The following is a 12817-nucleotide window of genomic DNA, read 5'->3' on the forward strand; positions in this document are numbered from 1 at the left end:
AGGAATATTATCTCTCCTAATGTTTATTTATCCTTCATGTTTAGGAGATAGTCAACTTCAACTGTCGGAAACTAGTGGCTACGATGCCTCTTTTCGCCAACGCCGATCCTAATTTTGTGACTGCCATGCTGAGCAAGTTGAGATTTGAGGTGTTTCAACCTGGAGATTACATCATCCGAGAAGGAGCTGTGGGTAAAAAAATGTATTTCATTCAACATGGCGTTGCTGGTGTTATCACAAAGTCTAGTAAAGAAATGAAGCTGACAGATGGCTCCTACTTTGGAGGTGAGTGAGAAAGACACACTTGTGGTAGGTGTCTTCATCAGAATTGTGAAGATGGTGAAATGTTAATTTGTTGATTTTGAATATAAATCCGTATTTGAATTCTGATAAAGTATCTATATTGGTATGTTTTCACATATCAGGCCTTGTCAAGCTAAATGTTTAAATACTCCTCAACACCAAAAAAATGGAAGTGTTTGCTTCAGAAAAAGGCAAGAAGTCTGCCTTCAAATATCTGCAGTTTATCCTATAGGAGGGAATTCAGGGAAACTTTCTTTTCATCAGTGAGGTACGCAATCAGTGCTCCTTAGGCAGTGGTCCTCACCACTTCATATTCATCCTTCACAGGCTATCATTTTCCATATCTTTTTAAGACTTTTCCATCAGAATCAGTGTATCCAGTTCTGTGTCTCCATGAAATGTCTCATCACCTCCCAGACTCCTGGCCTCAGTGTACCCCATACTGAAATTACGAGGTCGTTACCTGCCTTCCTTCACATATTAGATGGCAAGCAACGTATGGTGTCAGAGAAGCTGTAAAAAGTCAAAGATGCTCAGGCCCCAACCAATCGAGATTCTGACTCAGGAAGTCCAGATGGGAGGCACATTCTTATTTGTTTGTTTGTTAAAGAGTAATCAACTGGTGTATTTCACCCCCTGAAAATCAGTAGTGATAAAAAGAAAGTATTCAATTCAAATGAATAAGAATTGAGAACCAGTCCAATAAATTGCATTTTGTGCTGTATTAACTATAATAATATGAGTTTAAGAAGTCTTCTTCAATAACGGCTTAGAAATATTTATTAGATAATGTTTATAATTGTATTAAGTTCTTCCATAGGATTTATCAGAATAAACATAAGGCTCTTATTCATCAATCTATTGCTGAGTACAACTCAAAAAATTAGCTTCTTTGACTTTCTGCTCACCCATTGAGGACAATTTTGAAGTTTCCAAATTTCCTTGTCTTCCTATTCTTTCTCACGAGTCTGTGTTGCCTCATCAGCCCTTTGGTGTTTTGTGAAGATAATGCTGAGGAAAAGGAAAAGATTAGGATAAGCTAAGAAAGCTCAGAAAGCACAGGGAATGAATGTTTGAACGAAGGAAAAAGGGGCAGCAATTAAAAGCTGTGGGGTAAGAAATAAAAGTATAATATATGAGCCTTGTTTGGCTAAAAGTGGTTTCAAGGTAAAATGTTTCTGAGGCAGTTGGAGTGGGTGTGGTAGATAGGTAACAGAATGTTTAGAAAGAAATTTCTGGAAATTACATTATGCTGTAAGAAGGTATTGCTACATTTGACATATGTTTTGTGCATTCAAAAGAGCTTTTAATTGCTGTACAACTATGTTTGCTAATATGAGTAAGGTTGGATACAAAGCCTAGCATATTTGCTTTTCTGGATTTATGTGAGTTAAACCAATGGTTTTCAATCGCCAGTTCGTGGACTGGTGCTGGTAGCGGACCACCAGGAATTTTGTGCGGGCCTGAGAAAGCGTACCCACGCTGGGTATTTCTGGCACACTGGTGGTTGGAAAACACTAGGTTAAACTACCAGTCCAGTCAATTAAATTAATGAATGTCCCTGTGTTTATAAGATCATTTTGGGGATAAAAACTACTTGGTCCTTTAGTATTATTATTTTTTTAAACACATTGAAGCATCTCTGTCTACAAGGGAGATTGGGCTGCAATTTTATGTTACTTGTTTTTGTGATCCCCTAGATGATTTGAATATCAGGTTTTCCTCACTTCTAAAAAGAGTAAGAAAAAAAAATTTTTAAATGTGTCTTTTTTTTGTTTGTTTGTTTGTTTTTTGTTTTTTGGTTTTTTTTTTTGGTATTTTTCTGAAGCTGGAAACGGGGAGAGACAGTCAGACAGACTCCCACATGCACCCGACCGGGATCCACCCAGCACGCCCACCAGGGGGCGACACTCTGCCCACCAGGGGGCGATGCTCTGCCCCTCTGGGGCGTCGCTCTGTTGCAACCAGAGCCACTCTAGCGCCTGGGGCAGAGGCCAAGGAGCCATCCCCAGCGCCCGGGCCATCTTTGCTCCAATGGAGCCTCGGCTGCGGGAGGGGAAGAGAGAGACAGAGAGGAAGGAGAGAGGGAGGGGTGGAGAAGCAGATGAGTGCTTCTCCTGTGTGCCCTGGCCAGGAATCGAACCCGGGACTTCTGCACGCCAGGCCGACGCTCTACCACTGAGCCAACTGGCCAGGGCAAATGTGTTTTCTATTTCAAGAAAGTTTGAACAATTTATCTTTACACATACAGTTGATGCTTATTCTATTTAAACACCAAAGAAAATCATGAAAGATAGTTAGAATTAATAATAATGAATTAATTGTACTGATTTAGCATGTTAGGGTTTAGATTTGATAACTCTTTAAGTATTTTCTATGAAACTTTGAAATTAACAGAGGAGATTTGTGTTATTCTAAATGTATATTTGAGTGTGGCAAGTTCATAGTCGAGTTAAGCAGAAAAACCGGGGACCAGCTGACTGGTGCTCTTCCCATGGTCCTAACTCGTAAGACCTAAACAAATAAACATAATCAGTGCACACAGCACACCCGGGACAGTGAGGTGCGGAGACTTATCCAGAGAGATGGCAAACTCAGAGTTTTGTGTTCCGTGCTGAACTTGACTTATTTCTACAATAATACAGAGCTGTATTTCTAGATTAAACTAGTTTTTTGTAACACAGATTGGTTTTTGCTGTTGTTTCCCCCTTTTTGTGTGGCGGTGGGGAGACACGTGTTAGCTCAGCTCATGCACCCAGCTTCCAGGGCCCCCGGTTAAGTCCAGAAGAGGAACTGCATGAAAAGGGGCGTGCCGTAGTGTCTACTGCGTGGCAGGCACAGTCCTCAGCCCTGGGCATCCTGCACTGAATGAAGTAGAATTTTCCAGTCATGAACTTATATTTTTAGTAGGGACTTGTACTTTACAAACAAGAATTTGATGAAGAAACCTAGAAATTACTGAAATAGTGAAGGACATTATCCGATGGTGATAAATGCCTGGGGGAAAGTTAATGCAGGGAAGAGGGGAAGGAACGGCCCTCGTCCATGGGGCTGCGTGGAGAGCAGAGTCCAGGCATGTGGGGGTCCCAGGCTTCCTGCTGAGAGGGACTGAGAGTAGGGAGAGTGGCTCAGGCCAGGTGACAGAGCGGCAGTGAGCTTGGGTGCTAATGGAGTGAGAGTCTTGCTTGTAGGAAAGAGTTCCTACCCAACTTCTTGACTTCTCTTCTGAAGAAAATTTTATAATACATATGAGGACAATGAGCCTCAGAGAAGTTAAAAAACCCAGCCAAGGCCGTGTTGCTGAAAAGGGACAAAGTCAGGCTTTAAACTCAGATATGAACTTGAACCCAAAGCCCGCGTTTTGTCCCGTGTACCTTCACTGCTTCCTAAGAGAGGGCGTGATGACCCTCCAGGATGTAAATGTTGGACGTTAGCTAAGCCTTCGCTACTCTTCAGAGCCATACATGGGCTTTTTACATGCACTTGTTAAACTGTTTTATAATCTATACACGTGTTCTGACTGACTCTCCTATTGATCTTATTATCAATATATTATCTGTTAAGATAAAATGCTGGCCCTGGCCAGTTGACTGAGTAGTAGAGCGTCGGCCAGGCGTGTGGATGTCCCAGGCTTGATTCCTAGTCAAGGCACACAGGAGAAGCTCCATCTGCTTCCAGTCCTCCTCCTTTCACTTTTCTCTCTTTCCTCTTCAATCTCTCTCTCTCTCTCTCTCTCTCTCTCTCCCCCCCCTCCCCACCTCATGCAGCCATGGCTGTATTGGAGCAAGTTGGCCCCAGACACTGAGGATAGCTCAATGGCCTCCGCCTCAGATGCTAAGAAGAGCTCAGTTGCTGAGCAACAGAGCAATGCCCCAGATGGGCAGAGCATCGCCCCCTAGTGGGCTTGTCGGGTGGATCCCAGTTGGGGCACATGCAGGAGTCTATCTCTCTGCCTCCCCTCCTCACACTAAACTTAAAAAAAAGATTAAATGCTATTAAAATACCTCATTAAAATTATAAATAGTGTATTTTTGTATTCAACAGTTCATAATTTTAAAGAACAGCTTCTGTTTCTCTAAGGTAACATCACCTGTAAGTGGGCGTTTTCCTTTCTACACCAAAGTGTTCTAATTAATTCAGTCTCTTAACCATCCTTTCAAAACAGCTGTCCCCCAAGTTCTTCTGAAGGTGGTGTGATGTGAAGCAAGCCTACTGGGGGGAGCACACCTCCCGTGACAGTGGCCATTATAAATCACTGGGTGTTAAATGCTGATTAACTGTGTCTAACGTTTTGCCAGACTCCGGGAGACTGCCAACTCCTTCATACAGCTGACGCGCGTATTTAGTATTTTTTTATGTACAAAATGCATTGGACCAGATAAGGATCATCTGGCATTTTAAAATTTACAGCCACTGATTTGTAAAGCCAGACAGGCAGCCCCTGCTGCGGCGGCTGCTCACTGTTTGTAAGGGACTAAGCATCTGCCCGTCTGTAGTCTACAGGTCACATTACCTCTAGGACATCGTACGTTGCTAACAGCTGGCTCTGGTTTTCTAGAAGGCATGAGAGATCTTTTGATGGTAAATTCACAATGTGATTAGATTAGTGCTCCCATTAAATTCATGAGAAAGAAGGGAAGGGGCGGCAGCAGAGAAAATGAATGAGTCTTGGAGCTTTTTCTTGCTTTCTGTCTTTCACTCATGTCTTCTGTCCTTAAGCCAAGCTAATGATATACTGGTTTCAGTCTTGTTCAGTCAACTCTGATGGATCTTTTTGCAGGTGTTAGTTAGCCCACCTATATATATATATATACCACAAGGGTATTGTCCAACCACAAGGGTATGTCCAACCACAAGGGTATTGGGTAGGAGAGGTGTCAGTCCGCACCTGTATCCTGACCTCGCTGCTCTGAGATCCTATAAAGTCCTGTGTAAATGCATCAGGGTATAATGAAGGATTAACTCTGAATGTCTAAGACACATGAAAATCAGGGTGAACATTAAGAAGACATTTTAGGTTGAAGCCATCCTGTCTTCTCTCATTAATAAAACAGAAAAAGAGGAAGAGAAGAGGAGCAGAAAGTGAAAACGTCCGGTTACAGTTCTTGGGTCTCTTGTCTTCTTGTCATTGTTCACAGGGGACCAGGTTGGGGCTTTTATCATTAGAGAAATCAGACTACATCTTGAACCCAATAACACAAAACCCCTGTGAGGCAGGTGCCTGTTTTCATCTTTATGTGTATTTCTAATTCATGTACTTAATTAAAAAAAATGTGTCTCTACCTAGTTCTTAAATTTTAGTATCTATCAGAAACTGGGAAAAGTGATTTTAAATCTGCGGATTTATTGCCAGCTGGAATGAATCTAACAGGATATGATTCACTTTAGAATATAAATTTGTTTGAATACTTTTTTTAAATGTTTTTTTTTCCTCCTTCTTTTGAAAGCATCAATTGCTACATTTTAAGTACCAATTCTTTTTGGTGTTTGCACATTGCTTGTGTTATTCAAATGCTGACTTTTATAACGTTAAACTTTGTGAGTGTTGTTACAAGGAATTTCTGGTAATAAAGAGCAGACGGGAGATTTTTTTCATTTAGTATTGTGTAGCTCAAGGGTGAAAAGAAGCAGGCTTTTCTATCAAGCATAGCTGGAGGAAAAACGTTTTAAGCAGTGCATACATTACCAAAAAGAACAGTCTAAGAAAAAAGTACTTCCCAGATCAGTGTTTTCTTTAGGCTTCTCCTAACAGTCAGTTAGCCTCAGTTATTTGAAAGTCCAGGGGGCTCCTTAGTCTGAGCTCAGGATTCCCCTTGCACACCTGGAGCCCTGGGTCCCAGGAGAGGAGGTACCATCCCTAGGCACCTCTTTTATTCACTCCACAACTGTTCCTCTTGCAAGAAGGTTCATTTGAATTGTGTCCTTTGCTGTTTATATGAAGAATAGCACAACCTGAATCCTTTAACAAAATCTTCAAAACTCTATCTATACAATCTGGCTCAATCTATTTTCTAAATCTCAATGTAAGTTTTTTTTTTTCCTTCAGATACCCTTAAACCGACCCCTACCCCCCAACACTATTAGTTCTTACTTAAGCAACCAGTTTGCCTGTGCAAAGATTATCCACCAGGCTGACACTTGGCTTCTCATCATTCTTAACATACCACTCGGACGTTTACTTTTAATATCCCTTAGGTAGATGATTATTTCCCTTCTACCTTCATAGTACTTTGACCTTAACCTATTATTGAACAGTTTTCATTAGCATTCTGTCAATTTTCCATACTGGATTATAAATTTTCTGAGTTTAGGCACTATCGTTTCTTCCAATTTAAACCTGCTGCACCAAAATACAATGCTTGAACTATCAGAAACACACAATAGGAATTTGTACAAGGAGATCATGGATGGATGGATGGATGGATGGATGGATGGATGGATGGATGGATGGATGGATGGATGGATGGATATATTTCCCTTGTCTCTACTCTTTATTTCTTCTGCTTTCTCTCCAGCCCTAAAATAAGAAAGGCAGCCAGGCCTCTTGTTCACTTTGATATTTTACGGGTTGAACTCATTGTCTTTATCTCAAGATAGGAAGTCAATACAAACACTAATGAAAAATTACAAACGAAACTAAATGAAGCAGAAGGTATTTCCTATATCTGAGAAATTCAGTGTTAATATTTAAATTAGTTTTGGCCCTGGCTGATTGACTCAATGGTAGAGTGTCGTCCCAGCATATGGAAGTCCCAGGTTTAATTCCCAGTCAGAGCACACAGGAGAGGTGACCATTTGCTTCTCCACTCCTTTCCCCTCCCCACTCTTTCGATCTCTCTCTCTGTCTTCCCTTCCTGCAGCCATTGCTCAATTGGTTCAAGCAAAGTTGGCCCTGGATGCTGAGGAACCAAAATAGCTCAGTCGCTGAGCAACTGAGCAGTAGCTCAGATGGGCAGCACATTGGCTGGTAGGGGGCTTGCCAGTTGGATCTTGGTCAGTGTGCATGCGGGAGTCTGTCTCTGCCTCCCCACTTTTCACTAAAAATTTTTTTTTAATATTTAAATTAGTTTCTATACACTGTTAATTAACCTTACTATATTAGAGATTTAATAATATAGTTTTAGAATTTAAAACAATAGAATCTAGAACAATGCCATCTAACAGAATTGTGTGTGGTGATGAAATGTTCTCTAGTCCACACTGCTCAGTAAAGTAGGTACTAGCTACATGCAGCTATTAACTATGTCATTTTATTATAATTAGTCTAGATTAAATATAAATAGCCACAGTGTATGTAGCCAGTGCCTGCCCTGTTGGATGAAACTGTTTTAGATTGCTAGAATGAGTAAAAGGGGTTCATAAGGCAACTATATCCAGAAAAGTTTAAAGAAGTGTTACTCTCCTCTGTTCTTCCTGAAAATTTTCCAATCTTTCAAAACAAAGTCTTTATTTCATGCTCTCTCAAATATCCCTAAAAGTTAATTTACTGCATAAATGAAGCAAGTCATATTTCCTCCTTTTTCTTTCCTTCATTTCTTCTTTTTTCTCTTCATCAAACAGATATTGAAATCTTCAATCTTCCAGGCAGAATACCAAGTATCTGTCATACAGTAATGAATAAGATATAATTCTAGCATTCATAAATGTTATATGCTATTTTGGATATATTCAGTAAAAAAATAAAGAAATATGTGCATGAAATAATTTCAAGTAGTAGTAGTAGTAGATGCTGCCTGACCAGCTGGTGGTGCAGTGGGTAGAGCATCAACCTAGGACACTGAGGACCCAGATTTGAAACCCCAAGATTGTGGCTTGGCCGCGAGGTCGCCAGCTTGAGTGTGGAATCATAGACATGACCCCAAGGTCACTGGCTTAAGCTCAAAGGTTGCTGGCTTGAGCAAGGGTTCTCTGACGTGGCTGGAGCCCTCCGGCCAACGCACATATAAGAAAGCAATCAGTGAACAACTAAAGTGCCTCAACAAGGAGTTGATGCTTCTCACCTCTCTCCCTTCCTGTCTGTCTGTCTAAGTAGTAACAGATGCCATGAAAATATACAAAGCAGGGTGATGAACGAGCAGTGGGGCAGAGACCTTCATAAATAGAAGCATCTAGTCGCATGAATATCTGGGCGGACAGCACGGGGAACAGCAAGAGTGAAGTTTCTCAGGTGTGAACACACGTGGTGGGTCCCGGGAAGGAAAGGATGCCACCTTGACAGAGCAAAGAGGCACAGGTGCTGAGCTCAGAGTGCTTCTAGAAAAAGGACTGGTGGCCACGCGGAGACCAAGAGGTATCCGTAAGTTGTCCGAGCAGTAGACCAAGAACTCTTAGTTCTTGCAGGAAGGTAGAGAACAGTGAAAAAGAGTTGGAGGTAATGAACTGCAAGTCCTGAGGGGGGGCATTGTTAGATTCACAACAGTAGAAAAAAATTGAGCTACACATACAAAAAGTGGTGATGTGAAGTTGGTACGGCTATTGGTTGGTGATAACGGAGTCTAGGGAGATGATCGTCAAAACAACGGCTGAATAGGAATTTAAAAATGAAAGACGATAATGAGGTAGTTAAAAATACTGAAACCAACGTGCTGGAGAAATCATTTCAAACATTCTGCTGGAGACAATGATTATACGCCGTAGGTGTTGTGACAAGAATGATCTGTATTTCAGTGAGAGCCTACTTGAACTAAATTAAGCCCCCATTTTTAAGACTATTTTTTATATATTGTTTACACTCTTTTTCTTATTTTCTCTTCATCTCTTATTATTCTTTGAGATTTCTTCGCAACATTTATGAAAAATAAAAATAACAATTTCCCAGAAACTACAGGACTAAAAGATTCCTATTATGCTGAAAACTTATAAACGGTCATTTTATTACTGGATTTATATCCTCACTCTTAGCACATTCCCTGATACATCATTTTGATTAGATATATACTTGTGGTATTGAATCTAGTTATTGAGTCATCTTTAATTGAGTTGTATTTCATCTCATTAAGTCAATGATCAAACTTGTAATAAATGATCTCTCTCTCTCTCTATATATATATATATACACACACATACATATATATTTTTTCCCATTTTTTAACATAAAATATCAACTCTTTTTTTCTTGCTCCTACAAGGTCTTAACAGAAGTACATAAATGTGCACTAATCACTAGACTGAGCACTTGGTTGTTGCTGAAAAGCAGAGCAAGGTTCTTTTCCAGTTTCTCTGTAGGCTGCCCTGGGGCCCGCTCCCCAGCCTCCTGCTCGGTTCTTAGAGCCCCCCGTCCAAGGCCGCTGAGTGAGGGCTCTTTGCCCTCCTTTGGCAGAGAGCCGGTGCTGCCTGAGCCAACATTCATAAACTACTCCATGTTCTTTGGATAAAAGTTGTGCCAATCATTGTTCTACTCTGAGGCTTTCTTTTGGTATCATTGTCACATGTCATTGCATTTCTGAAGTCTAGGGGAGCTTTGAAACGAGGGAGAGGTGAGTTTCTGGATAAGCTCCCTTCAACCAAGTATGTGAGGTCAGACTCTGTGTGGAAAGCTGGTCTTCAGAGTTTCATTTGTGACACTACCTCCTCCCCTCGCCTTTGCCATTCTGTACTCTCAGCCCAGAGGGAGGTGTGGTGAGGTAAGGCCATCTCTCTGTGTGGAGTGTGTTGTCTCGAGACACTAAGTATACATTTGGAAGTAATTAAAATTTTTTTGAAGCCCTGGCCTGTTGGTTCAGTGGTAGAGCATCAGCCCCGCATGTGGAAGTCCCAGGTTCGATTCCTGGTCAGGGCTGACAGGAGAAGCCACCATCTGCTTCTCCACCTCTCCTCCTCACCTTCCTCTTTGTCTCTCTCTTCCCCTCCTGCAGCCATGGCTCTGTTGGAGAAAGTTGGCCCAGAGCTCAGGATGGCTCCACTGCCTTCCCTTTGGTTCTAAAAAAACTCAGTTGCCAAACAACAAAGCAACAGCCCCAGATGGGCAGAACATCACCCAATAGGGGGCTTGTTAGGTGGATTCTGGTCAGACACATGCAGGAGTGTCTCTGCCTTCCTGCCTCTCACTAAATAAATAAATAAATACATAAATAAATAAATATTTTATGATGTTCTCAAAATCACATTTTAGCCTGACCTGTGGTGGCGCAGTGGATAAAGCGTCGACCTGGAAATGCTGAGGTCGCCGGTTCGAAACCCTGGGTTTGCCTGGTCAAGGCACATATGGGAGTTGATGCTTCCTGCTCCTCCCCCCTGTCTCTCTCTCCTCTCTCTCTCTCTGTCTCTCTCTCCTCTCTCTCTCTCTCTCTGTCTCTCTCTCTCCTCTCTAAAATGAATAAATAAAATTAAAAAAAATCACATTTTAATCCTACGGAAGAGTTAACAGATACACATGAAATATGAGCTCTTTATCGTAGTGTGGTACTTGCATTTAAAATATCTTTAAGTTCTTACCTGATAAATGCACCAGCACACACTGTTTATGATGTGGGGAAGGCACTCTGAATGGGCTCGTTTGCAAGGCAGTGGTGTCCTGTGGATGCTTTATGGGTGTCACTGCTGGGGCAAAGATGGCTGGTTCCTCACTGTGTCCTCATTTCAACTCCGTCTCTGTCTTGCTCCCTTACCATATGGCCTTCTGCTGGTGCTAATAACAGAGGCTCTACATTCTGGGCCCTGGTTTTATTTACTCTTAAATTTAGACCTTCCCTTTAAGTCAGAATGTCCACATTGCTAAAACTATACAACGATAACAGAGACTTTCCCCGCTGCCCTATTAAATAACACCCTGCATGCTCGCATTGAGAAGGTTATGCCTGCGGAGCCTAAGCATATGTTGTTGCTAGATGGTTCTCTGCTAGTAATATTGCAAATTAAATAATCAAATTCTGTCTTTAGAAACAAAACAATGAAATGATTAGAAAGTGGCTGCATGTGGCTGAGTAGGCAGCACCCACAGAGCGGGCTTCTAGTTCCTTCTCTGTCCATAGGCCCAACCGCATGTCCGTAAGCTGCTTGGTTAGCATCTAGGGACTTTAGCAGCATCGTCTGAAAACTGACAACCGGGACAGAAACTCCTGCCTTCCAGCTCCATGATTCTGTTGGAAGGAGACTCTTGGGGGCATATCCTCTTTTTGTTTTTCTTTTTGCCAGTGTGTTTGTTTTCTTAGCTTCCTGAGCATCTGAAATGTCTTCTTGCCTATTCTAGATGCCGCATTATTTTTCAAAGAAGGTTGTATATTTTGTTTGTAATATAGCTCAAGATATTTTTCTAAAATGAGACCCTAGATTTTAAAAAAGATATGGGGCCCCGATAATGTTTGTGGATAAAAATGAACTAGTGGCCACTAGTGAAACTGTTTGCAGTGTGCCAGGAGGAGCCTGTTCGAGGTTGTCTGCCATGGTCACAGTTAGATAGTGAGATGCTGCTAGGCCTTGAGGATGCCACTGATCTTCTCCAAGCCCCTGCTTCCCAATCTGTTTAATCAGGATGAGACTTCCCACTTCACTGGGCTTGTGTAGAGGACTAGAAGCTCTCAGCATGCGTGCAATGCTCAGCCTAGCGCCTGGACCATGGTCTGTGTTGTGGGGCTGGCTCGTCACGGACGCACCGGCAGGTACAGCGAGGAGCAGCTGGGACGCATGTAGGACAGGCCCAAGCCTCGCTGGTTTTGTGCTCACATCACATCAGCACCGGGAGATCTGACTGTCCATTTCTATGGTCTCCTGCGTCAGTGCTAGGCTGAGTCCACTAGCAATGAAATTCACCCTTGATTAATGCATTGAAGGGTGGGTGTGGGGTAAAAACAATAATCTTGAAAGCTTTCTTTAAAATTGAAGATAAACTTATCCCTGATGATTCTAGTTTCCTCACTGTATATGCACAGGTGTTATGTGCAAACGCATATAACCAAGAAATAATACCTTCAGGTTATCTAAAGTCTCTAAATAACTTGTGCTTAATATGACAGACATCGTACTAAATAATTTTACATATGTCATATAACTCGTATTAGATGAAAATAGCTACAAATATATATCATCTTTACTGTTTTCAATATCAGTTTCCCAGTGGCATTAAAATTGAAATGGAAGAACAAACATGTATTTTTTAAAACTAAGTTATTCAAAAACATTTTTGAAAACTTTAGAATGAGGAGGGATCTAATCCGTGATCTCATGCCCTCATACACATGTGGAGCCTGTATGCGTGGGTCACGGACTCGCGGTGACAAGGACAGGCCAGCACTTTAGACCACTACGCTTCATAAGCTATCAGGTGCATCTTCTATACGCTGTTGCAATGCTGTTACTTTATGGCATTTCATAAAACAAGGGTTCTTTTCTCTTAGGTTGAATTATGAAACACATTGTGCATATGCAAACCTATTGCAAATATTCTGAATTTACTAATGCTTTGATTAAGTGTGACTGATTCGACCTATGTATTATCCATAGAGACACTTCTTTCCATGGTTAAATTTACTTAGTAGGAAAGGTTGAAATCACCAGTCAGAATAGTGCATCTAAAAGA

The 12817-nt window shown here is 41.6% G+C and overlaps 1 protein-coding gene across 2 annotated transcripts in view; it reads left to right on the forward strand.

The window, feature by feature from the left end:
* Positions 1 to 12817, forward strand: part of HCN1 (hyperpolarization activated cyclic nucleotide gated potassium channel 1) — a 338266-nt gene that overhangs the window by 296852 nt on the left and 28597 nt on the right. For both annotated transcript variants that reach the window (XM_066377963.1, XM_066377973.1), the window contains exon 6: positions 45 to 285. In XM_066377963.1, coding sequence (XP_066234060.1) covers positions 45 to 285 — 241 coding nt within the window. The remainder of the gene's footprint in view (positions 1 to 44; positions 286 to 12817) is intronic.

Source organism: Saccopteryx leptura, chromosome 1, assembly GCF_036850995.1.
Source record: "Saccopteryx leptura isolate mSacLep1 chromosome 1, mSacLep1_pri_phased_curated, whole genome shotgun sequence".
Classification (NCBI taxonomy): domain Eukaryota; kingdom Metazoa; phylum Chordata; class Mammalia; order Chiroptera; family Emballonuridae; genus Saccopteryx; species Saccopteryx leptura.